This window comes from Scyliorhinus torazame, chromosome 13, assembly GCF_047496885.1.
Source record: "Scyliorhinus torazame isolate Kashiwa2021f chromosome 13, sScyTor2.1, whole genome shotgun sequence".
Taxonomy (NCBI): domain Eukaryota; kingdom Metazoa; phylum Chordata; class Chondrichthyes; order Carcharhiniformes; family Scyliorhinidae; genus Scyliorhinus; species Scyliorhinus torazame.
In genome coordinates, this window is record NC_092719.1 from 34,294,699 (window position 1) to 34,322,298 (window position 27,600).

The 27,600-nt window shown below is 43.3% G+C and overlaps 1 protein-coding gene and 1 non-coding gene across 3 annotated transcripts in view; one reads left to right on the plus strand and one right to left on the minus strand.

The window, feature by feature from the left end:
• LOC140387945 (reelin-like) overlaps positions 1–27,600 on the plus strand; it is a 520,778-nt gene that overhangs the window by 267,438 nt on the left and 225,740 nt on the right. For both annotated transcript variants that reach the window (XM_072471313.1, XM_072471312.1), the window contains exons 15-19: positions 248–456; positions 2,453–2,581; positions 4,213–4,322; positions 5,313–5,379; positions 9,915–10,148. In XM_072471313.1, coding sequence (XP_072327414.1) covers positions 248–456; positions 2,453–2,581; positions 4,213–4,322; positions 5,313–5,379; positions 9,915–10,148 — 749 coding nt within the window. The remainder of the gene's footprint in view (positions 1–247; positions 457–2,452; positions 2,582–4,212; positions 4,323–5,312; positions 5,380–9,914; positions 10,149–27,600) is intronic.
• Positions 704–776, minus strand: trnaf-aaa (transfer RNA phenylalanine (anticodon AAA)). Its single transcript has one exon. It is a non-coding gene; the product is annotated as a tRNA-Phe (tRNA).

Here is a 27,600-nt window from a genome sequence, read left to right on the forward strand (position 1 = left end):
ATATTTAAAATAAAAATAGAGAGACAGGAACAAAACGCTTCTTTTTCCCTGAGTCCACGGGAGTCCAAATGCGAAAGCGAAATCAAAAACAGCCCACAGAGCCACAGCCCAGCTCCACCCACACAATGATATCACTGAAACTATGTGATAAGACAAAAACCTTTCTTAAAGGGACACTCCCATGACAGCTTACATTAAAGGTTTAAAAGAGAAGACTACATGGTTAATCTTTTGTTATTGTTTACAGAAACCAGCCCTGGTATCAGTTGCTATTGCTCCAGAACTGCAGACATCAGCCACGAAGTTCTGCCTGAAACAGAAGAGCCACCAAGGGCTGAACAGGAATGTGTGGGCTGTGGACTTCTTCCACATTCTACCTGTGATGCCACCATCACCTTCTCACTTAACAGAGTTTTCCATCAACATGGGCTGTGGATCTCATCAACCAGGCAACAGGTAACAACAATTCGATCAGCTGGTGAAGTTTTCTCAGTTTGCTTAACAACTTCTCAAATGGTACGCAGCTCCCCTGGTGATTCAAATTGTCAATTGTGAGATCTGCAGACCAGGAAGGTGCTTGGTTTAATTCCCGGTCACTGGATTGAGATTTCTCCATTATTCCTGAGCAATATTCCCACTTGGAAATGGCACACAATTGAGCAATGCAACTTGACAGATCTGGGAAAGCCAGCGTGCGGCTTGATGCCAAAACCTGGGATTGAATCAGGGAACTTTAGATCTTTAGTCTAATACTCTCCCAGCTGAGCTATTTTGGTTAATCACAACTGAAGAAATAATATTCTTCATTTCTATAGTAATAAAGGATCTTTAATGCTGTGCTTCGTCATTGGGGACCATCTTTTCATTACTCTAAATATTCACTGATTAGATAGTTGAAGTATTTGGTTAAGTAATAATGAAAAGCCCTGGATCTGTCTGCACTGAAAATCTATTCAGTTTGTGCTTTCAGTGACTTGCTGCCCTGATCAAATAAGTGTAATTCCAGTGAGCTGATGAACACATGTTTTAGTTCAGAAAATCCAGGGGACACACCAGAAAAGTGTGACCATGACCAAACGTGAGATTTAGAGCTGCTAAATACATAGGTCTGACAATACGCCTGGAGCACGAAGCTGAAGCTCCATTTCCCCGAGTCTGAAGCTGGAGATTTGGGCAGGATTCTCCGCTTGCCGACGCCAATTTCGTAATCGACGATCCGGTGGAGATTCCTTTTTCCTGACTGAATTGGGAGTGATGCCTGTTTTCGGATGCTCCATCCCCTCCAAAACGGCATCATCGAGGAGCATGCCGCACGCCGTTGGTATGGCCTCCGAACGTTGCCTGAAGGCCTTCCCCCGATGCTCCGCCCCGATGGGCTGAGTCCCCGACTGCGCGGGGCACATGTGGTCTCAGCGGTCGGGAACCCGGCGTGGCGGCAGAGGACTGCGTCCAGCGCCGCCACAATCGGGTGGGAGCCATGCTGCTGGCTGGGGGTGTACGGCGAGGGCAGGGGGACTGGTGGGGGGTGGCCTGGGGGTGACGAGGAGGTGTCCTGGGGCAGATCGGGTCCCCCACGCACGGCCGGCGCCGTGTTGGACGGCACGACTGCTGCAGGTCGCCGCCGCACACATGCGCAGCCACGGACCCGGAAATTCCCCAGCCGTTTATATTGGGAAGGCCGTGCGTTTTATGTGGCGTGGCTGCTAGCCCCTCACCAGTCGGAAGGTCGGTGCTGGGGCCTCGCCGATTTTTCCCACGTAAAATGCCACGGATCCTCCGCACAAAACCCCAATATTGGAGAATCCAGCCCCAATCCAGACAGAATAATTTGCACGGTCGAGGTAGTCTGCCCGTGTATGTAAGGGTCACTGTCCCCATTGTGCCTTTGTATGGCAGAGCAATCCATTGCTGTTCCTTCAAAGCCTATAGTAAAGTTGCCATAGTCCCAGATGACCTGAGGCTGCATTCCCCTTTGAGGGGAGAACTGACTGGTGGTGATATAGCCTGAAGATCACCACACCTCAGGCAAGGGGCAAAGTTGAGAAGGCGGAGCCTTCATAAATAACCTCAGCCGGTATGGGAATTGAACCCACGCTGTTGACCTCGTTCTGCATCACAAACCAGCTGTCCAGCCAACTGAGCTAAACCACTCCCCTTTCAAACCCTATAGGGTTATCTGAAAAAGAAGTATTTGGCCATTCCACTTGTTCATAAAAATAAGTCGACTCTTCTGGGATCAATTCCCCTTCCCCCCCAAAGTTTTGGGATCTTTCAGAAGGCCTCTGCCGAACTCCTGTCAGCTCTCAGCTTTGCTCTGAAGCCTGATAAGACCTCTCAGATTTTACAGCCTGAATTAGCCCCATTTGTCTCTTAGCCCCATTCCGCTGTACTGGATCATTCTTTGTGAAGGAAAGTGATGATCACTTTTTTTTAACTTTTCTGTGACCCCCAGCATAAGTTTGGAGTTTTCGACTAACCATGGACGATCCTGGTCCCTGCTGCACATGGAGTGTCTGCCTGATCTGTGCAAAGGCCCGCACCATCCCCACAGCTCCGTCTATTCTTCTGAAAACTATAGTGGGTAAGGATCTAACTAACAATCCATTATTATCTTAGATTTGTTTTAAATTGTATCTTTTAAAAGTTGACATTCCAGAGCAGAATGACTCATAGCCTAAAATGTTGAGCTAATCAAAGAAGGGTATCATGAGACCTGAACCCTTTCTTTTAAAAAAGATGATTTTTTAAGGGACTGCATAAATATTTTTGAGGGTTAATGCACCTCTTAGTCACATGAGAGTTGCCCCGATTCCCTTTAATTCCAGCAGAGAATTCAGGGTTGTTAAAGCAAAATATTTGTAAATGTGAAATAAAAATAGAAAATCCTGGAGAAAAAACTCAGCAGGTCTGCAGCACCTGTGGAAAGAGAAACAGAGCTAGTATTTTGAGTTCGTCTGACTCACCTTCAGACCAGGGTTCCAGGGTTGCTGTGCAACCCCACTTTTCCGTCTTTAAAAATTAATGGACAGTTTCCCTTATTGTTCTTTTGTGCGAGTGTACTGGAAACAAAATGACTGTGGATTTGAATGGTACAGGAGAGCATACTGGTATAGTTGGTGTTGCCTGTGTATTTATGCAGAGGTGTGGGATGGGGTGGGGAGAGGGATGGCTCTTGTCCACTCAACTGAATATCAATCAGACAAGAAAGCAGAATAATTAGAAATAATAATTACAAAACAAGTGAAGTAAACTGCTGCAAAATAATACCAATCATGTGACCGACACAAGTTTTTCTTCCGAAGTATTAAGTTTTTCTTTGGAAGAGTCAAATTATTTAGGCCTTATCCAATCAAGCATGACAATGGCTTTCTGCGGTTAATTTTGATGGTCAGGACTTTTCTCTGACTTTCTGCTGGTTTTACAGAGCTATAGGAAGGGTAGAGAATTAAGTAGAGTTTCCAAAACCAGATTCCTGCACATTTTCATGTCCAACATCCCTTCTGTCAGACACCCAAAGTATCCACAGGACAGATACATTCAAGAGAGGAGATAATGTTCAGGAACCTCATTCACATTTTAGTTGTTATCGCCATAGCACCAATAGATGGTATTTAGTGTTGTTAGAGCGAGCATAAAGTAACACATTTTTTAAATGCTAAAAGCAGCCATTTGAATTGATAATGGGGTCATCAAATTTTTAAAATAAATTTGAAGTGCCCAATCCTTTCCTTTTCCAATTAAGGAGCAATTTAGCGTGGCCAACCCACCTACCCTGCACATCTTTGAGTTGTGGGGTGAGACCCACGCACACACGGGGAGAATGTGCAAACTCCACATGGACAGTGACCCGGAGTTGGGATCGAACCTGGGACCTCGGCGCCGTGAGGCAGCAGTGCTAACCACTGCCCCACCATGCCGCGCAGATAATGGAGCCATCAATGAAAGTGCCCATCAGTTTAGCATGCTAAGTGGCTATGGTTGCTTAATCCCTGATTCCCCCCTGTCTTTACTACCCCCACGCCCCCGTTAGCACCCCACCAGCAGCAAACTACACAAGTGCAGGACACTTAGTTAGGGCAGTGACTGGTCAGTCAAATAGGGAGAGCCACATTCTGCCATACTCCTGCAAGTGACTGAACTAACTGAACTGATAAACTTACCAATACTGAAGCTGTAGTCGTTTGATAACTTGTACGTTGTCCTGTGTTGAAGGTGGAGTCGTATAACCATTCCTCTACCATATGCTGCGCTCACCACTGGGACCAGGTTTCGCTGGAGCCAGATGGGCCCAGTCGCAGGAAATATGTGGGCAATTGACAATGGTTAGTAACATCATGTTTTTTAGAACTAAAACAACACCAAAATGTCAGCATGATTTCAAATAACCAAGTTGTGTTCAACCATTTATTTTCTTGCATACTCATTTGGTTTACTTGTATTTCCTTGACTGTTTAAACTTCATTACGGACAATGACTAATTTCAGATAGACAGCCCATTCTGCAGTCCTACTTCTATGCTGCTTTATGTCCCAACAAATTTTTACAATGAGCTATTTAAAAAAATTTGTATCATGCTTTATTTAAACAAAGATTTAAAAATAAAGAAAATAGTATCTCACTGGGTAAATCCACCCCCACCCCCCTCCCCCCTTGTTTGAGTCTAAGCCATACATACCAGAAAGGTACCACATTCCTAACCAAACATAGTCAGGGTAAGATTATGTTGAGATTAATTGTCCAAGAGTCACAGTGTGCCTGAACTGGGAAACAACTGGCCATAGTTCTCAATCCTGGTTGTGCTCCAGCTGCCCTGCCTGAAGCCCATCTGCGTAGACTTTAGATTTGGACAATGCTCGGCTCGCGTTTTGAACTTTGCACATGACCTACCAGCCCAATGATAACAGTCCAAATTCAAACAGTGGTCACCTGTGAGAAACAGTAGAGAATTGAGGCTCCCTTTGAAACAAATTAATTGACTCCATTCAGTGAGGGAATGGTAACTGGGGAAAACCAAAGGTTTAAACAAAAAGGAGTGAAAACTTAATTGACAAAGGATAGTGGCAGATATAATTAGCATTAACCACATCACTGTTCATATTTCCATTAATAAATTTCTCCTGTTCATAAATTTTAAAAGAATTGTCAGTGTGAGGACAAAATAGGTCATCTCAGTTATATAGAGCAACCTTTTCCTTAATGTACCATGTTCACCCAATACCATAACATTCATTCCCTTTGCCAATCTTGTAAACTAACATTCCAAACTGACACTGTAATAATATAACCTTTGCGATGTTCAATTCCTTCTGCAGTCTACATTGGCCCTGCGTGTTACAAATTGTGTTCTGGTCGAGGTCGATGTACCACCAATGGATGCAAGTAAGTGGAAACCTCATTATTCTCTATTATTTCATCTAAGTCTAAACATGACCGTGTGATATCACCAACAAATTAAAACATTCTTAGGGACCCAATTCCTTTGATAATTAACCTTGCTTCAGTAACCCCAATCTCTCACCCATATGGCAGGCAAAAGAAAACAGAACTGTTTATTTAACTGGGAACTGTCTACCAATACAGCACAGTGAGCTTTAAATAAACTTCCTGTAGATTATGTCTTGTTTGACCCAATTTAGTACTAATCTTGAAAAATGTCACAACTCCCCCTTCAGTCAGGTTAACTGGTAAAGCAACTGTGGAAATAACTGGCAGAGCTTTATTTTTTCTCATAGGCAGGAGTATGTGGCAACACACTGGCCATGTAATTTTCTGTCTCAAATTAAGCAAGGCATCATAATTGTGAACTCCGGCACAGTGTTTGATGAAACAATTGTCCTAGGTATTTTCAGTGGAGATGTTGGGGGAAGATTCACTCTCTGTGCTGTACATCCTGGACGGATTCTCTGTTGCCCGACGCTGATATCATAATCGACGATCGGGCGGAGAATCCCTCCCGGCGCCCAAATCGGGAGCGGCGCCGATTTGACATGGGCTTTCGGGTCTCCGCCCCCTCAAAGCAGGGGTCATCGCGTGGCGTGCCGCATACCGTTGGAACGGCATTGGTGTGTCATTGGAAGGCCCTACCCCGATGCTTCACCTCCGATATGCCGAGTTCCCGACCGCGCGGTTGACGTGTAGTCTAAGCGGTCGGCAACCCGACGGAACATCCCAACAGCTGGAGAATTCCAGCCCTTATTTTTGTATGGCAACAGGTACAATTTGAAAATTTTGCTTCTCATTCTCACGGTTCAGAAAAATACTCCTGAGCTCTGGAGTATTGATAACAGCGATCAATTAAATTAATCAAACTTGAGGAGTGACTGCCTAATTTCACTCACTGCTCATAGATCCTAATAACAAAATTAAAGCAACTCGGAGAGGTGAATTGATGTTGAAGATTTTCTGAAGTTATTATGATCAGGTTAGCCGAAAATGATTTTCAAAAATCATGTACAGAGGCCAGCATCTGATCAACACACATGTAATATGAAGCCTAAACAAGAGTGTAACTAGATGTAACTTTTGGGCTGAAGGGTGGTTACAAGTGATGTGCCCCAGGTATTTCTCTTATACATAGAAATATATATGAATAGTGTAATATATCAGAGGCAATATACCCAAATCTCCAGATGCCAAACTTAGCGAAACTAATGAGGAATATTGCAATCCGATTGAAAAGGATTTAGATCTTATTGCAAACTGGGTCAGAAATAAAATGTCATTGATCATGAAACTGTTAAAATATCATTAAAAACCCAACTGCTTCACTAATGTCCTATCAGGAAGGAAATGTATCATTTGGTCTGGCCAACATGTGATTCTAGTCCCATGACCTCTGAACTGGCTGTGCAAAGACCCAGCACCACCTTCTCAGAGTAATGAGGGATAGGCAATAGATGTTGACCTTGCCAGCGACAATCACATCTTAATAATAATCTTTCATCAAATGTAAAATCATTGTCATGGGAACAAGGGGTCAAAATAAAGAGCATAGCCCCACTTACACATTCCCATCATAATTTGGACAGAAAGCCTGTGAATTAGGCCAGAATCTGGGAATACGGATCCTGGTCTGCAATTGCTACTATTCACCAAGCCTTGTTTGAGGATCAACCTCTGATTTCACTAAAAGGACCTCCCACATCATGATGAAAGACAGGGGTCCCTGAGCACAGGATCTGAGCTGTTTGCCCAAGTGAAGAAGGCACACCCATCTGTCTTGGGGAACCTACAGCAGGCACCTCAAAGCTCTGGAGAAGTACGACCAATGGTGCTTTCATAAGATCCTCCAAATCCAGTGGCAAGAAAGTTGGTCCAATGGCAGCATCCTCTCCCAAGCCTACATATCCAGCTTTAAGGCACTAATCCTGGAACTACCTCCCTAACAGCACTGTGGGTGTACCTACACCTCAGGGACTGCAGCGGTTCAAGAAGGCAACTCGCCACCACTTTCTCAAGGGCAACTAAGAATGGGCAATAAATGCTGGCCTAGCTAGCGACACCTGCATCCCATAAAAAATAATTAAAAATAAAATCACTCTGCTCCACTGGGCTGGACATATCGTTCACATATCTGACAGCAGACTCCCGAAGAAACTGCTCTACTTGGAACCCGTCGTGACAGGAGAGTCCAAGGAGAAACAGGTGAAATGCTTTAGTGATCTCAAAGCATCCCAGGAGAGGTCAAACATTCTTGTCAACTTGTGGCAGTACTTGAGCTGACCAAAATGGAGAAGGGTATTTGGGAAGGCATTGAACCCATCGAGAGACTTCTTCAGGAACATGCAGAGCTAAAGTCAAGAGGTCAGAGAGAGCGCACAAACCCCCAAACAACTCATCTAATCGATTCTTTAAACATCTTCTATCTGGTATATGGTGATGCTCAAAGGAAAAAAGATTTTAAGTGTCACAATCAAAATTCACTGATTCCATCGGCACATTGTACAACAGCAGTGAAAACAAGCACTATGTTATATTAGAAGAGGAACAAAATAATATCAAAGCAATAGTCAGATTCTATTCCTCTTGTGCAACACAACCAGCTTTTTGTAGAAAGGATCTTTGAGTGTGCTTTTTGCAAATCGTATCAGCAAGAAAATTATCATTTATATTGGTTAATTAAATTAAATATTTTTATAAATTGCAAATAATATATTATCAGTGCACAAGGTAGGGCAGCATGGTGGCCTAGTGGTCGGCACAGCTGCCTCACGGCGCTGAGGTCCCAGGTTCGATCCCGGCTCTGGGTCACTGTCCGTGTGGAGTTTGAACATTCTCCTCTTGTCTGCGTGGGTTTTGCCCCCACAACCCAAAAATGCACAGAGTAGGTGGATTGGCCACGCTAAACTGCCCCTTAATTGGAAAAAATAATTGGGTACTCTAAATTTATTTTTTAAAAATCAATGCACAAGCTAACAACAGAGAAAAGTATGTAGTAAAAAACCAAAAAGCCCAAATTCCCAGAACAATATAAGCAAAGATTAAGAAAGTTAGGCTTATTTAGATTGGAAAAGAGGAAGTTTTGTGCTGAACTAATTAGAAGTTTCCAAAATTATGAAAAGTATTGACAAGATTGATCTAAATAAATTCTTCCTAATAATATAAATTTCAAATTACCAGCAACAATGCCCGTTCTGTTCAATGGGTGGGATATGCTGCTCCCACCTGCCCCAGGACTGAAAATTCCTGTCTGAGGTCATCGGACAGTTTGCTTGACCATCGAATTCTCCATCCCATCCGCGACGATTCCTGCGGTGGAGAGACCGGACGATTTAGGCCATTAATGGAAAATCATCAGCAGAAGTTTCAACTTGAACCATAGCATTTTTTTAAAATCTAGGAGTGAATAGGGAATTTAGGTGTAACAGCTATCCACAAAGGACAATAACATTTGGAATAAGTCAGCATGGAAGAGCATTGAGGGAAATAAATAGGCTTGAGTGTAAATATACATATTCCTGTAGAAAGAAGACTATGAGAAGACAGGAAAGTGAAAGTGAGATCCACCAGAAAGTGACATGGCTGTGAGGTCAAATGGCCGTTTCCGACAACATTCCATGTTTATGTGTTTCAAAACAAGAAAATCAATATTTTCTATCTCTTACCAATTCTCACAACTCTATGTCTAGTCTATGAAGGATATGAGAAGCACAAAACTCTTTCTGATGATTCATAATTAAAAGCTTCACACTTAAAACAGCTGAATCAACTGATAGCACAATAGTTGGAGTGGGATTTTCCAACCCTTCCTGGTGGCAGCATCTTCTGGTCCCGCTGAGGCTCGCCCCCCACGGCGAGTTGCCTGGCAATGGAAAGGGCAAGCCAGGCAAAACGCTGTAGTCATCGACGAAAATCATAGACTCTCTACAGTGCAGAAGGAGGCCATTCGGTCCATTGAGTCTACACTGACCTTTCAAAAGACCACTCTACCTAGGCCCAATCCCCCACCCTATCCCTGTAACCCCACCTAACCTTTAGACACTTAGGGGCAATGTAGTGTGGCCAATCCACCTAACCTGCATATCTTTAGACGGAGGAAACCGGAGCACCCGGAGGAAACAAACCCAGACACGGGGAGAATGTGCAAACTTCACACAGACAGTCAAATCAAACCCAGGTCCCTGGCGCTGTGAGGCAGCAGTGCTAATCACTGTACCAACATGCTGCCCCAGTTAGGACTGCAGTAATTCCAAGGAGTCAATTACAGTCCAATGCATGATGCTTATGATGTCGGTATATTATCAATATTAATTGATAAATATAACCAATATTTTTATAATACATTCAAAACTTTGATCACCAATTACTTCAACTGTTCCATTGAATGATAATATACTGTAAAAGATTTATGCCCAGTTATGTTTTCTGTTTATTTATTTCAATGTGAATCTATCTGCTTTTTTATTTGCTTTCAGATGTGACCCAGGATTTTCGGGGCCTGGATGTGACATGGCTTCGCAAACCTTTCCTACCATAATTTCAGAAAGCTTTAGTAGTTCCCGACTCTCGTCCTACCACAACTTTCACTCAATCCGCGGTGCCGAACTTGGCTTTGGTTGTGGTGTCCTCTCAAGTGGAAAGGCTCTGGTATTTAACAAAGAGGGAAGGCGAGAGCTCATTACTTCTTTCCTTGACAGTACTCTAGCCAGGTAAACATTAAAAAAGTATTTATTAAATGATAGAAATTCAAAATGGCTGCCAGAGTTCATACAGATATTGTGTGCCTATTCTCTGAGAGAATTATTGTATATATCACCCTCTGCAGAATTCTTTATCAATTGTTCTCAGTGGTCAATCTCCTCAGTCATTGAATTGCTTTGGGTGCAATCCCCATTTATTGAGAAACAGCTGAGAGACTGGAACTCAGTGGTAAACACTGCACAATCTTTATCATCGTGCTTTAAGCCTGGAAAACAGTGGCTCAAGAGAACTGATTTAGTCTAATCTCGAATTTTGACACCACGTGCATTGAACGTAGGAATTTAGGATTTAGGGGCAGGAATAGGCCTTTCAGCCCATCAAGTTTGCTCTGCCATTTAATAAAAGCATAACTGATTTAACTGTGGTCTCAACTTCACTCTGCCCCCACAATAACTCTTGGCTCCTTTGTCTGTCAAAAACCTGTCTAATCCAGACTTGAACTAATTCCAGGGCCCAGCTTCTACTACTTTCTGGGAATTAAGTATTCCAAACACTAACTGTCATGATATTCAAACACATACATCATGATAGAAACACCAACAGACAAATCAGAACACACAACACCACAACCAATGACAGAAAGATATAAAAGCACAAATACGACCCCCGGTGGTCAGTATTAGCTGCAGAGGAGGACCAGGACAGATCTGTTACCAAACACACTCAGGGAGACAGCACGTGCAGAGTATCCAGAACGAACTGTATTATAAGAGTTAAAATAAAATAGAGTTGTACCACATACAACTGTGTTGGCTCATCTGTGCACCAGAGCACCCAACACCACATGGTACAGGAGTGGATCGATACCTGCCGGCATACCTCAGTGTACAGAGACAACCAGCAGTGCCCAGGCAACATGATAGAGCTCCCGGTTCCGCAGCCGCTCCAGTGCTACGGCGATCTCCGCGAAAACTGGCGGCGATTCCGGCAAATGTTCGAATTGTTCCTGGTGGCAGCTGAACTCCAAGACCTGGATGATAGCGAAAAAATTGAATTTCTCCTCACCATCGCCGGTGCAAGGGCAAGAGAAATATTCACAAGGTTCAGGTTCTTCAGGAGGCAGCAAAGGTATGATTACCAGGCAGTCCTGGACAAATTCTCCAAGTACTGTGAAGAAAACGCAATCCAATCGGCAAGTAAAGGTAAGAAAAGCTGCAGTACTCACCTCGTGGCCGGGGTCCCGGAGCCCGAATTCCCAGAGGCCGAAATCCCGGGCCTGAGAGAGGGCTGGGTCGAGGTTGGCGGCCATCTTGCTAAAGGTATCACGCTAGCACAGTTGCGCGAGCAGTGCGCAGAACCGGAAGTTTCGTTTGCGCATGCGCGAGATGCTGCGCATGCGCAGTCAAGAAAACGGCCATCGGTAAAGGAACAGCGATCTGAGCATGCGCAGTCGCTTCCTACGTGCTACATACCGAGCGTCAGGATGTCAGAGGCCCCAGACTGCACCAATTTAAAGGGGAAATGTCCCAAATCCAATTTAAAAGGGAAACGTCCCAAATCAAAAAAACAAAAATCTGTTAAAGCTGTAAAACAACCTTCCCTCACCTGGAATGACAGCCCATTGCCGCAAATTGACCCAGGAGATGAATTTGACCTCCGAAGAACCCTCCGACAAGCAGTTACCTACGCACAAGCCGATGATTCCGACCTCGAATACTTCGATGACGATCTTTACAGTGTTTCCGGACCTCGCGAGCCCAATGATAGCTCCGTGGTCCTATGCGACTATGACTCGGACGAACCTTTCGTGTTGCACATTGGCGGCCCCCACATTGAATCCGACGCAGATGCGGATTCATTTTTCGGATTTGAGGATCTTCAATCCAGCAGATATGACGTTCCAACTTATCAGTACCGGATGATGCTGCAGCCTGACATTAACAGACAGGGAGCGGTGCAAGCACACGGAGAGCGCCCTGCTGCCACACAGAGCGTGGTCCACGTCCCGCTCAACGTTCCCGACTCTATGAAAGAAGACATGCAAGACTCCAGAGCGCAGTCCTCGCATGAACCAGAAGTGACTCCAGTGTCACAAGCTTCCACAGCAAGCTCGTGGACAGACTCCACAATTGCAGAAATGCAAGACTCCAGAGCGCAGTCCTTGCACGAACAAGAAGTGACTCCAGTGTCACAAGCCTCCACAGAGAGCTCGTGGACAGCCTCCACGATAGAAGCAACGCAAGACTCCAGAGCGCAGTCCTTGCACGAACAAGAAGTGACTCCAGTGTCACAAGCCTCCACAGAGAGCTCGTGGACAGCCTCCACGATAGAAGCAACGCAAGACTCCAATGTGCAGTCCTTGCAGGAACAAGACCATGAGGGTCTAGCAACCTCTCCTGACCAACCAGCGGCAGACGATGCAAGTCTGCCATGCTCACGTGAACAGCAAGAAGGCTATAACAGCCTACCATGCTCCACTACACAGCAGCATGACCATGACGGTCTCTCATGCTACAATGAAGGGCACAGCGCTGAAGACTGTTCAAGCCCAACTGAAGACAAGCCACAGGAATCGCCTCGTCCAAGCCCGAAGAAAAAAGGTTTATGCGCTGACCTTCAGGATCATTATAGCCGAACAGAGATTAATAATGCTGCACGGCCACAGAAGGATGCTGAGGATTTGCTAACGAAATTAATTGAATGTTTAACTTGCAAGAAGCAGACTGAGAATTGCCAGTGTTTTAGTACGGATCGAAAAAATGGACAAGACATTGATCCTCAGGTAATGGAAATAACACAACCTGAATCATATCTACAGCAGGGAAAAATGTCTCCCTTCAACACAACGCCGCAAAATCCCAACTTCGGAGACCAGCAGTTAGTCAGTAATGACTCTTCAAACCTTGAGGGGAACATTAATTGCATTGAACCTATACACACTCCACTGATAAATGAGCAGAACATTGGAGTAAGAATCCTGAGGACACCGACATCGAGTAGCCAGATAACGAATTTAAAACCCGCAGCAGTTTCAAGTGAACCAAGTGTGCTTTCCACTAATGGTGAAGATGCAGATAAGGTCGACCCGATTATCCATTGTACCACACTAACCCCAGTGATTAAGCAGTTATGTATGGGGAGTATAATGTGGGCAATTGAGAACAGTAAAAGAGAGACTGTGACCATGCCAGTCCCAGCAAAATCAGACCCAGAGACCATGAAGGCATGTACATTAGACAAAGATACATATGAGGTACCTGAGAAAAAAAGTGAAACGGAATGTTCTTTGGAAAATAGTACAATGTCGATAGAAACATTGGATCCTATATTCGAGACCATACATATGGGAGAATTTGGGGGTAATAAACAAGGTTCTGCAATGTCTGGGGGAAGATTTAAAATTCCAAAGAAGAAAAGCCCAAATGAAGGACAACGGCAAGACAATGACAGTCCACCGACATGGTGTGCACCACCAGATGAAAACTCTGACAATTTACCCAACCCTAGTGAACAGCAAGCTGCTAATGAGGATCTATCCACGGGATGTGAGACGAGTGACGACAGCATCCCACTTCCCATGCAAAATGTGCAAGGTGACAGACCTCGCCTAGTGCGTACCGAGGCACTCGACGATCACGGTGGGACCACTGATGACTGCGGTGGCGGCGCACCGCTTCCACCCTCGATGGCTCGACCCTCTCCACTGGTTGGTGCATTCCTGCATGTTCCGACTCCAGAAGTGCAGCTTCAGGAAATCTCGGCTGCCTCCAGTGAACCTGTTGGGACTCCGGACGGGGGGCATCGACGGAAGGCAGACCGGACTCCAGATGGGGAGCAGCCAAGCGCCGACTCTGATTTGCGCACGCCAGACCTTGCTCTGGACGGGCGGTGTCGCGGCCTCGGTGATGGCACGCTCAGGGTGACGGCGGATGCCACGGCGACAGGGAATGGATCGCGTGGCAGTCCCACTGGGTCGGCAGTGGCAACCAGCACCGGCGGTCCAAGATGGACACACCAATTTGCGCCATCGCCAGACGTTGATGCGAGCAACAATTCTCTCTCCAAGGCGACATGCTTCGATGTTTCTCTGCGGAGTCGCCCTTCCGGCACAGCAGGTGGCCGGAACAAGCGTGCACGGTCTCGGCCAACTTCCACATCTGGCACAGTCATCGCCTTGCATGATATTAGTGATGGTGCTACTTCGATGGCAACGACCCATCGGCTACAAGATGCCGTCCACCACAAACATAAAAAGAAAAAAGACTCCACCTTGTTCCTGGCATGCAGGGCGGATGGATTGGTGCGTAGGCGCAATCAGCGAGCTTTGCGCCGCCTTCCACGCTCGCAACTGAACCGTACGCACACGCCGGATCCTCCACTGGTTCCCAAGGATGACTTCGTGGAGATGCCACGGATCATGCCCCTTCCATCGCCACCAGAACCAAACCACAGCCAAGGCACCACTAACAAAGATGTTGAATGTTATATTTGCACGAATGAAAAAACCAAGCACTGCACGAAGTACAACAAATGGTAAAGTAGAGACTTCGGCAACAGCATCACCTCCAACAGTCCAAGGTGAACCAGTGTGACCCCAAATCTCCACAGCTGAACCGGCTTGAGGACCAGCCCATTCTTGAGGCGGTCACCCATTAGACTGGACTTATAACGCTGTTCATACGTTCAAAAAGTCAAACACTTCTGTATTATAACCTGTTGTTGTTTATTGTTCCAGATATCGTCTGACCGGACCAATGTTCAAGTTTTTTTTTTTCTCTCGCATCCAAGTTTTGTTATGGTACAACCTTGTTAGTGTGACGCACCCGACATCGCCCCATGTAAATAGTTACGTCATATACACACGCTGTACACAACACACACACACACTCTTAGATGCACTCACGACACAATTATATTTATCACCACGTAGGCACATATCTTTGTAAAAAGGGGGGATGTCATGATATTCAAACACATACATCATGATAGACACACCAACAGACAAATCAGAACACACAACACCACAACCAATGACAGAAAGATATAAAAGCACAGACACGACCCCCGGTGGTCAGTATTAGCTGCAGAGGAGGACCAGGACAGATCTGTTACCAAACACACTCAGGGAGACAGCACGTGCAGAGTATCCAGAACGAACTGTATTATAAGAGTTAAAATAAAATAGAGTTGTACCACATACAACTGTGTTGGCTCATCTGTGCACCAGAGCACCCAACACCACACTAACGACCCTTTGTTAGTGTTTTCATCTTAAATAGAAGACTTTTTCTTCTTCTTAAACTGTGTCCCTATGTTCTAGTCTTTCCCACAAGTGGAAATATCCTCTTGCTAGCAACCTTATTAAATCAGCTATTAAATTGAAACCTTATGGGGGCGATTCTCCGAGCCCCGCGCCGGGCCGGAGAATCGGCGCAACCGTGCCACGACGCCCCGACGCCGGCGTGCGATTCTCCGAGGTGCAGAAAATCTGCGCCATTTGTGCCGGTGTATTTGATGTGCCGGTCGCGGGCCGCTGGAATCGGTGAGGCCGAGCGGTCGCGCGGATACGACAGAGTCCCACTGGCGCCGTTCACCCCTGGTGGCTGCCGGCGGGAACGCTGCACGAAGGGCCGGGGGCGGCCTGTGGGGGGGGGGGGGGCTCCGTCCCCGGGGAGGGGGGGGGCCTCTGATGGGATCTGGCCCGCGATCGGGGCCCACTTGGGCTCCATCTGGGCGAATCGCCCCCTCTCTGTTTCAATTAGATCACCTCTCATCCATCTGAATTCCAATGGGTATTGACCTAATCTGTTCAATCTTTCTTCATAAATTAAGTCTCTCATCCAAGAAAAGAGTCGAGTGAACCTTCTCTGAACTCCTAACAAAATTATATATTTTTTCAAATAAGGACACCAAAATTGTACACACTACTCCAGATGTGATTTCACCAAGGCCCTGTACAGCTGCAGTAAATCTTCCCTTCTTTTATATTTCATTCCCCTTGCAATAAATGACAATATTCCTAATCACTTGCTGTACCTGCTGATGAGCACTTTGTGATTCATGAATCTGGACACCCAGATCCCTCTGTACCACTGATTTCTGCAATTTCTCTTGATTTAAATTATGTGCTGCTTTTCTATTCTTTCTGCCAAAGTGGACAAGTTCACAATTTCCCAGATTACACTCCATTCACCACATTTTTTGCCATTCACTTAATCTTGTCTATATTCCTTTGCAGACTCTCTACCTCCTCTTGACCACTTACCTTCCTCCCTATCTTGGTGTCATTGGCAAATTTAGATACCATACATTTGGTCCCTTCATCCAAATCATTGATGTAGATTGTAAATAATTGAGGCCTGTTGTTGAAAACTCACCACTATTCTTAGAAGTCCCCCTATACCAAAAAGGGCCGACATTCTAAATGGTGATCAGGGATTCTCTCTCCCTGACTCCGATGTAGGCTTCAGTGGGTGCTATTCAGGTCAAACTATGTTTTCAAGTTATCCACCGAAGCTTTCATCTACTTACCACTTAGTAGCATCGATCCTGGGTCCCGCATTGTTAAGTAAGTAAAGTAGACTTTGGAATAACCACTATTTCAGGTTAAATTAAGTTATTTTATTATTATACTTTTTCTTTGAAAAGCTGCAAATACTTTCTTTACAGAAAGGAAAAAGATCTTGCTTCTGGATCCTTCTGGTTGATTGAAGGAACCTTCAGGCCCAACTTGACAATTAATCTTCTTTTTAAATCTGGTCTTCTTTCGATGTATTCGCTGATGAGCTTGGTTGCTATGTCCTATCTTTCCCATGTACCGAGCTGTGAGAGCTAGCTCTGCTGACTGTCTCTGAGCTGACTCTGAGCTGACTCTGCCTACTCTTTAAATTCTAGTCTTCCTTAGATGTATTAGCTATTTTAGCTCGGCTGCTTTGCCCTGTCCCTTTCCCATGACCGAGCTGACTGTAATCTGACTCTGAGCTGCTTGTTCCTTCTCTGCTTCTCCCCTCTATCTCTCTCTCTCTCTCTCTGAGTTCTGGTTCTGGTAGTTCCTGCTCTGATCTCTAGGTTTATATTCTTTTTCTAACCGTTATTAAGTTTTTATGACTTTATTGTAAAGTAACTCTTGATTTCTTTGATTGTAAAAAGTATATTTGATCTAAACATTCTAATCCAACTAAGTATTCATTTTGACATGACTTCATCTCATAGATCTGATTACATTGTTTCCTTTGTGATGTTCAAAAATGCTTTGACTTCAAGAGGTGTTACTTTTAATTCCTGTCATTTCTATAGTTTTATTTTCCAATTGTGTCCTCGGCTCATAATTTTGACTTTGATTTTGGCTTTGAATTATGTTTCTCGTAGACTGATAGTCTCCAGTTTTCATTAATTTACCTGGTATTAGCAAACTTTCACACCTCGAATTGTCCCAAATTCAACTGAACCTTATCTTTTCCTTTCCAGATGCTTACCAAGATAGTTACTTTCAATGAAGGTGTGAGCCATTGTTTTTGGCTTCATTCAAAATCCTGTTTGTCTTGTTTGCTCAGCCTGCTTGACCAAGGATATCTGCATTTTACAATCCTTCCCTGGCAGCTGCTGTTAACCCTTTGTGGGATCTTGCCTTGTATCCTCTCATGTTTTTCTCAGACCAGATATTGCCTGACTTCCATCTTTCAAATGACACATCTTTCCATATTTTTAATTACACCCCGTCTTGACATTTGAAACATTACTATATCTTTTGGTCATTTGTATGTACATGTTTTGTGATTTTGAATTGTGCACCAAAATCAATTCGTAAATGTATCCATAATCACAGACCAGTGTCATTTTTTGTTCTTTCCTCAAGTCCAATTACCGTGAACCATAGCCGCAGCCGCTCAGGAAGGTAACGCAATAGCTATATCCGTGTGTTCAACTACCTCCAAAGCATTTTACTTCCTTGGGATAGCAGCACCGTAGAAGCTTCCTCATGTCCCTTAGGACACAACTCAGTCCATCAGTAACCAAAAAGGTCTTTTGTCCATCACTGGCTGTTAAGTGTCCCATTTTTCTGTCATCCAAATTGCTTTGTATTTCTCATCGGAATGGTAAATTATGATATCATGTACCACCCACTGATTCCCTTGCTTCATTCATTTAAAAGGTTCAATTGATCCTGCTTCTATCCCTGACTTCTCCACATTAATGTCTAACATTGTTCTGAACCATGTATGTCTGCCTGGTGTACATGAGAGAATACCTTTCTGATAAATTTCCTTTAAATCCCTTTTGTCCGTTATCATTTCCCTAACAACATTTGCAATACAATATGCCGACAGTATTCGCAAAACCACATCGAACTATCACTTTTCTTTTTCCAAATAAATTCTCCCTATTGTTAAATACACAGTAAAAACAAAATATTAAGTCTTATCTTAACACATTACTCATCACCTAACCACACAAATAGACCATATGTTACAACTTACATATTTGCAACTGTTATCACAATTTCAATACTAAAAATAAAGTACAATATCGGCGCATCCCTTCGTGGCTTTGGGACCAATAGTCATTATATACTAATCACGGCGTGTTAACAACATCAATATTATTTGTGATGCTCTATGCAGTTAAATCAAGAAAACTCACCAAACTACCACTATTCCCCCTCTCTATTAAAGCCTTCACACATCTTAGAAATGCTGATCAAGTTCTTGAACGGCATACATACCCCCATTGTCATACATAACAGTGCCTACCAATTTACATGACATTTCTTCTTTAATAACAATTACAGCTCTTCAATGCAATATTGTTTGCTGCATTGGTAATAATTTTCCCGCCATGGCATCAAGCTACAAAAATTCTTAAACTATTGTCATTTATCATGTTGAGGTTCCTCGTCAGTCGCTGCTGTCTGCCGAGACCCTTAATAACTCCACCACATAGTACATACCCCGTGGAGACCGCAGATCATCCATCATCAATTAGAGATATCTGACCGGAGGTTTCACCATTCAGTAATAATTTGACATTTTGATTTGTTTCTAACTCGTAAAGTTTTCCTCTGGGCTCTGTCATTCAATTCCCTCAAATGTAACCAATTGTATCATTAGTTTCCCCCCAATCCTGTCTAAAACATTCTTTTCTGGAGTGTAGTTCTCTTCCTTCTTGTGAACTGGTTTGTCTGTTATTTATTTTTTCCATCTGAAAAATCAAATGAACAGGTCAATGGTGGAGAGGGCCCTATTCTTTAATTTGTGCTTTCTATCTTCGTTCGAACACTCAAGAAGTGCCCTCTCCAGGACTTCCGGATTTCTTTTGCCACCATTTCTTTCCTTTTTCTTTTTGAACTGGTTTATTTTCCTTATCGTTGATGTACATCATACAATTAAAGCCTGTTAAGCCTCCTCCTTCTGTCATTGCACACCTGAGTGAGATTCGAAGAATCTCAAACTCCTCCTCTTTTGCGCACTCAGTGATCCAATCATTGAAACCTTACCCTGATAAGTTCCTGATATTGCTACTGCATTTACTTTAATTACTTTATTTTGATTACGACCGGATTTCTATGAAGGTAAATTCCAAACATGACATTTTAACTTTATCATCTGTCCAATCAATGCTGCTAACGGGTTTTAATTCACTGTCTTCCCACCAATTGGGTCATGTGTTTCAATTGTGATACAATTTCTTTTGCTCCAGACACCATGCCTCTCCAATTCAACTGTATGTTTACCCAGATTCTGAACAATCTTGTCTTTACATTTTACAGCTTCACTGATTATTTTCCCTGCAGTTTTAGTTGGTAGCTTCACCCAAACGTCCTCTGTATTATCAATTGGTTTAATATCTAAATTTTTACCTGCATCAATTTTTATTAAATCTTTTCCTGCCATCAGATTCTCATTTCCTGATACTGCTCGTAATTCTCTTAATTTAACTTTTGATCCAATATCTTTATTCTCTAAAGCTCCTTCTTCAATGTATTTAACATTCTAAACATAATTATTTTTGCTAGTGATATTCTTGTGATTGTCGGGCACTAGGACCCTGCGGAGCTATGCAGTGTCAATTTCAACGCTCAGTTTCAAAGCCTGCAACCAGCTGACTGCTGCCCAGTACAAACTCTTTATCCGTTTATTCTAAGACTAATTTAGTCCTGATTTACCACCTCATAATACTGATCACATTTCTACCTGTCATTTATAACTTCCAATTGATGTGAAACTCGGTTTTGCAAAATACAACATTTTTTTAAAAATACAAACACCAAATGAAATTCACAAATCCTTATTAACCATACACACACTCACTCATTCATCCACTCAGATCTTGGATCTCTACTTTGTAGGGTTTCACAAACCCTTATTAAACACACACACACATTTATCCACTGAGATCTTGGACCTCTATTCTGCAGGGTTTTGGTTACTCTTAACAAAAATCGAGTCCCATCTATGCTGATAAAGTTTCACTTATGCAGGAGTTTTTTGCCTGTTACTTTCTTTCACTCTGTTTAGCACCGGGCTAAATCGCTGGCTTTGAAAGCAGACCAAGGCAGGCCAGCAGCACGATTCAATTCCCATAACAGCCTCCCCGAACAGGCGCCGGAATGTGGCGACTAGGGGCTTTTCACAGTAACTTCATTTGAAGCCGACTTGTGACAATAAGCGATTTTCATTTCATTTCATTGCTTCAACTCTCTTGACCGTGTTTCAGAGCAAGAGGATTATTCTAATTGCCATTTTTCAGAATTCTAAGTTCTATTCCTGGTTGTCCCTTTCAGTTGCAATCTGAAATGAAGGATAAGTACCCTTTCTGGGCCCTATCCAAGGCTAACTAAGGCACTATCTTCCTGTTTTAGTTAAGGGTCGATTGGTTATTGGTCTCTAAAGATTCTAGGCATCCCCACTGCTGTCTTCTCACAATCTGCCTTACTCTAAGGATGATATATTTACCTCTTTTTACCAGTAATGGATGCAAGATTTTTAGTGCTGTCACCAAGATGTCTTGCAGACTTTTTCTCAGGGTCAGCATCTCCTAGTCTGCTGATTTCCACACCCAACCTGAGTTTTATGTCTCCTCGATCCACAGAATATCCTTACAAAAGTCAATCACACATGACTTTCCAGACTAAACTCAGCAGGTAAAGTCTGACTCACACATAGACCAGAAACTTTTAATATTCTAGTCTTTGTGCCGGTTAGAAACTTCTAATATTCCAACCGTTTCTTGGGAACTAGAAACTTCTGATATTCCAGCCCCCACTCTAGCCCCCATTCTGCTCAGTTAGAAACTTCTAATATTCTAGCCTCGCTTTACCTAGAAACTTCTAATATTCCAGGTCTCCACGCTGGGTGCCATGGAGAAAGCAAAACAACCGGCTGGGCATAATTAACACGGCGTTAACACGACGGGTGCCATGTAGAAAATAAAGCAACCTGCTAGGCGTAATTAACAGGGTTTTAATTAAAACGTTGGGCGCCATGTTTTTGAAAACTCACCACTATTCTTAGAAGTCCCCCTATACCAAAAAGGGCAGACATTCTAAATGGTGATCAGGAATTCTCACTCCCTGACTCCGATGCAGGCTTCAGTGGGTGCTATTCAGGTCAAACTATGTTTCAAGTTATCCCCCGGTATAATCCATACCTTCACCGAAGATTTCATCTACTTACCACTTAGTAGCATCGATTCTGGGTCCCGCATTACTAAGTAAGTAAAGTAGACTTTGGAATACCACTATTTCAGGTTAAATTAAGTTTATTTTATTATTATATTTTTTTCTTTTAAAAGCTGCAAATACTTTCTTTACAGAAAGGAAAAAGATCTTGCTTCTGGATCCTTCTGGTTGGTTGAAGGGACCTTCAGGCCCAACTTGACAATCAATCTTCTTTTTAAAATCTGTTCTTCTTTAGATGTATTCGTTGATGAGCTCAGTTGCTGTGTCCTATCTTTCCCATGTACCAAGCTGTGAGAGCTGGCTCTGCTGGCTGTCTTGAGCTGACTCTGAGCTGACTCTGCCTACTCTTTAAATTCTAGTCTTCCTTAGATGTATTAGCTATTTTAGCTCAGCTGCTTTGCCCTGTCCCTTTCCCATGGCCGAGCTGACTGTAATCTGACTCTGAGCTGCTTGTTCCTTCTCTGCTTCTCCCCTCTCTCTCTCTCTCTCTCTGAGTTCTGGTTCTGGTAGTTCCTGCTCTGGTCTCTAGGTTTACATTCGCTTTCTAACAGTTATTAAGTTTTTATGACTTTATTGTAAAGTAACTCTTGATTTCTTTGATTTTAGAAAGTATCTTTGATCTAAACATTCTAATCCAACTAAGTATTCATTTTGACATGACTTCATCTCATAGATCTGATTACATTGTTTCCTTTGTGATGTTCAAAAATGCTTTGACTTCAAGAGGTGTTACTTTTAATTCATTTCTATAGTTTTATTTTCCAATTGTGTCCTCGGCTCATAATTTTGACTTTGATTTTGGCTTTGAATTATGTTTCTCGTAGACTGATAGTCTCCAGTTTTCATTAATTTACCTGGTATTAGCAAACTTTCACACCTCGAATTGTCCCAAATTCAACTGAACCTTATCTTCTCCTTTCCAGATGCTTACCAAGATAGTTACTTTCAATGAAGGTGTGAGCCATTGTTTTTGGCTTCATTCAAAATCCTGTTTGTCTTGTTTGCTCAGCCTGCTTGACCAAGGATATCTGCATTTTACAATCCTTCCCTGGCAGCTGCTGTTAACCCTTTGTGGGATCTTGCCTTGTATCCTCTCATGTTTTTCTCAGACCAGATATTGCCAGACTTCCATGTTTCAAATGACACATCTTTCCATATTTTCAATTACAGGCTCAGCACTGATTCCTGTGGCACTCCACTTGTTAACAGGTTGACAACCCAAAAGACCCATTTCTCCTTTTTTCTGCTTTCTGTAAGCTAACCAAACCTTTATCCATGCCAATATGATATTCTCCACACCATATAACCTTATCTTATGCAGTAACCTTTTGATGTGACACCTCATCAAATGCTTTCTGGAAATCAAGCACGCAACAAATGTAGGTTCCCCTTTATCCACTTTGCTTGTTGCTTCCTCAAAAAATTCAACTACATTTTTTAAACACCAATTCCCTTTCACAAATCCATGTTGATTCAGCCTCACCAAATTATAATCGTTTAAGTATCCAGCTGTAACATCCTTAATGATGGGTTTTAGCAATTTCCCTGTGACAGATGTTAGGACAATTGGCCTGTAGTTTCCTGCTTTCTATCTGCCTCTTTTCTTGAATAAAGGTGTTACATTAGCTATTTTCCAATCCACTGGGACCCTTCCAGAATCTAAGGAATTTTGGAAGATTATAACCAATGTATCTGCTGTCTGTACAGCCACTTTGTTTAAGGTCCTAGGATGCTGGTCATTTGGCCCTAGAGACTTGTTAGCCTTTAGGTCCAATAGTTTCCCCAGCATCCTTTCCCAAATAATGGTAATAGTTTTACCCGACCCCCATTCACCTCTTGATTTTCAAGGATCTTTAAGGCGTTTTCTAAATCTTTTACAACAAAAACAGATGCAAAGTACCAGTTTGCTGTTTCTGCCTTTTCCTTGTTTTCTCTCTCTGGGAGGATATTTTGGCACAAATAGATCTGAATGGTTCAGCCTTGAAGGTTGAGTTGTGGGGCTCACAGTCAATATGTGTCTCTATGGCTACACGTTGAATAGCCCTACCGCTAAGTGTTATCTGTTATAAACTATGAATTACAGCAGAAGGGTGACAAAATCATCCAAGAAAGAAATTATTTGGCAGCAACCAATTACTTGCAGCCTAGAGTGACACACTGATGGAGAACACAGTGACATTTCTGTAGATGAGCACAGTGAATTAAAGCAGGGCATTCTCATATCCGAGATGAATTGGCCTAACGACATTGTGTTATTTGTGATGATGTGGCTTCTATTGATCTTTCTGCCACAAGATGTGGTACATGACTGGAGTAAATCTACTGAGAGACTGTGTGATGAATCAGGAAGGAACCAATGCATGGTTATTTCCAAAGTCTCATAAATGCTAAGTGATTTCAGCCAACAGGAGCATCAGAGATGATGCAGCTGGGTTAATATCATCCTCACAATCTTCAAACCGCTGTTTGGTGTCAAGCTTCATACAGGGGAATTACCCATCAGTAGTAACAAGTGCAGTTTAGCCCGTTTTACCACCAGGATTCTGAATGCTGCAAATTTACTTTGCATTGAAAAGGTTTTTCACTTTATCATTGCCAAGATAGTGGATGCTTAAAGAGCTGTGACTAAAATGAATCATGTTTACATTTGTCAAGATTATTTAGGATTTGCTATTGATGGGTACAACATTCCTCGGCTATTAGGAGCCAAAAAGTAGGTTTACTGTAATGTGCATGTTATAATGACTCCTGAAGAGCTCCTTCTACGGGAAAAACACAAAAGGACGAGGCCTTGGAGATCAGTCAAGAGAGCGCTGACACATGCAGTGTGAAAGAGCTCCGTTATCGTCTAATCTCCAACCTCTGCCTGTCCATCAATGGATGAAACCTTCCTTGATGATTCTCATACTGATGGCATAATGCTCACTTCAGGTCTTATGTTTCCTGTATCTCTGCCGCTCCTGTGTATCTTCAAAACTCCGGGTCAAGCTGTTAAGGCTACATGTAATCAGAGAAATTGTAGGAGAAATTTGTAGGAAAAATATGGCAGATTCCACAGGTCATTCCCCATTATTGTGATGACTCTTCAAGTTTTCATAATAATAGTAATCTTTATTATTCTCGCAAGTAGACTTACATTAACACTGCAATTAAGTTACTGTGAAAAACCCCTAGTCGCCACATTCCAGCGCCTGTTCGGGTACACAGAGGGAGAATTCAGAATGTCCAATTCACCTAACAAGCATGTCCTCCGGGACTTGTGGGAGGAAACCGGAGCACTGGGAGGAAACACACGCAGACACGGGGAGAACATGCAGACGTCGCACAGACGGTGACCCAAGCCGTGAATCAAACCTGGGCCCCGGGCGCTGTGAAGCAACAGTGCTAACCACTGTGCCACCCATTTAAAACGCTCTACAAAAGGAATAACCACTGTCTGAAATATTGTCAGTGAACAATTGCTTTTTCTGATCAGAAGGCTAAGTTAAGCTAGGCTCTCTTCTTTAGCTTTAAAGGCTTTTCAGGAATTTTTATACTTCTGGACCTTTTATGCACAAGGTTTCAACAGTCATTTGTGCAGCACTCTGCTCTGATTCGTTCAGAATTATCCCAAGATCTGGACTGATGGAAGGTCTCAGTGAGCTATAGTCTGGGAACTGGGGCGAAATTCTCCTACCCGCCCCGCCACATTTCTGCCCCGACCGGCCGGCGGGAGTCTCCGTAACACCGGCCGGTCAATGGGGTTTCCCATTGTGGGGCAGCCCCACGCCATCGGGAAACCCCCGGGCGCCGGCAAAACGGAGACTCCCGCCGGCGGAGAATGACGCCCCTGATGTTTGCCATCAAATTTAACACCTGGAGAATTACCAATCCGTAGTAATGAGTGCAGTTTAGCCCTTATTCATCAGCTGGTCTCTGAATGCTGTAAAATTACTTTGCACTGAAAAGGTGACACAGTCATGCCAAGATAGATGTTTAAAGGGCTGTGAGAAAAATGAAGAAATTTTTACATTTGTTAAAATTATTTTGGATTTGCGGTTGATGGGTACAGCACATATGGAGTTAATGTCAATTTCTGTTAGCTCGTTCTGAAAAGTGCAGGTTACTCATTTTGAGCTGACAGGCAGAATTCAACTAATGTATGATTGAGTTTCAGTTTCTGACAGAAGAGAGAGTGCTTGATGAACATGGTCATTGACATTGATCTGTTGACAATTAGATTATTACAGTAGTAACTCAATCGACGGGTCAATATCCTGTGCATCTTTATAAAGCACAGCTTGAACAGTTGTAAAAAATACAATTACATACCAACAGGATGCTGAAACAGGTTGATCAAGCACTTGGTGCAGATCAAAGAGGCAAGTCAACCGGGGGGGGGGGGGGGGGGGGGTTGTGATTTTGATTGCCAACCACAAGAAGGGGCAGCATGAATGATTGGCGATAATTCTATAATTGGCTTTTGTCTGCCATTATCTGAGCCCAACTGATCAGTCTACAGTCCAAAGGCAGCAAAGGGTCCAGGTTAGTTTGAATCTGTGGAGGATTTTCAACATGTACATAAAGGGGGGGAGGGGGGGAACTATCTGGCTAACTGAAACCAGTTGGGTGGGCAACTAAACACCACAGGTGACTTACCTATCAATTTCTTATCCTTCTGGAGGCAAAGACATTCAAGGAACACTGACAGGCCTCAATCAAAATTTTAACTCTAGCCTGAGCAGATATTCAAGTCAAACCGAATACAACAGTGGTTGCAGGTAGCGTTTCCTACCTATTAGAAGCTCTTTCACTTTTTAATTGTCAGTTTTATCCTTATTTCTCCCATCCCATATAACCAGCACAGATAAATATCTGAGCAAGTTATACTCAGCTCTTATAATGCACTAATCGTAATATACTCAGAATATTGTGTTCAAGTCTAATCATCATGTCGTAAGAAATATATGAATATAATAGACAGGGTACAAAGGAGATCAATAAATCTGATCCAAATGAAAAGAGGATGACCTATGAAAATAGATTAGAGGTGTTCACGCTGTGCAGTTTAGAAAAATAAACAGTTAAGGTTAAGGGGAGCACATATGAAAGAATAAATGTCATAGATATGGCAGATTGCAGAATATTACTGAGTTTGTGAACGGTCAGGTTTAGGCTGAGGAAATGGCTGAGATGGAACATAAGAACATAGGAATTAGGAGCAGAAGTAGGCAATTCAGTCCTTCAAGTCTGCCCCGCGCAGATCATGGCTGGTCTCTTCCTGGTCTCAAATCTCCCTGCTTGTCCCCCTTTAACCTGTTTTTAAAAAATCATAAATGTATCTATCTCCTTCTTGAAACCGTTTGATAACTCAAACTCCACTGCACTATGAGACAGCAAGTTCCACACATTCACCACCCTCTGCGAAAATAGCTCCGGCTCATCTCAGTTTTAAATCTACCGTCTCTCAACCTATATCTGTGACCTCTCATTCCAGATTGCCCCACAAGTGGGGAACATTTGGCCTACGTTTACTTTATCAATCCCTCTTAGTATTTAAAAAAAATAAATTTAGAGTACCCAATTCATTTTTTCCAATTAAGGGGCAATTTAGTGTGGCCAATCCACCTACCCTGCACATCTTTGGGTTGTAGGGGCAAAACCCACGCAAACACAGGGAGAATGTGTAAACTCCCCACGGACAGTGACCCAGAGCCGGGATCGAACCAGGGACCTCGGAGCCGTGAGGCAGCTGTGCTAACCCACTGCACCACCGTGCTGCCCTGCCTATTAGTATTTTATGT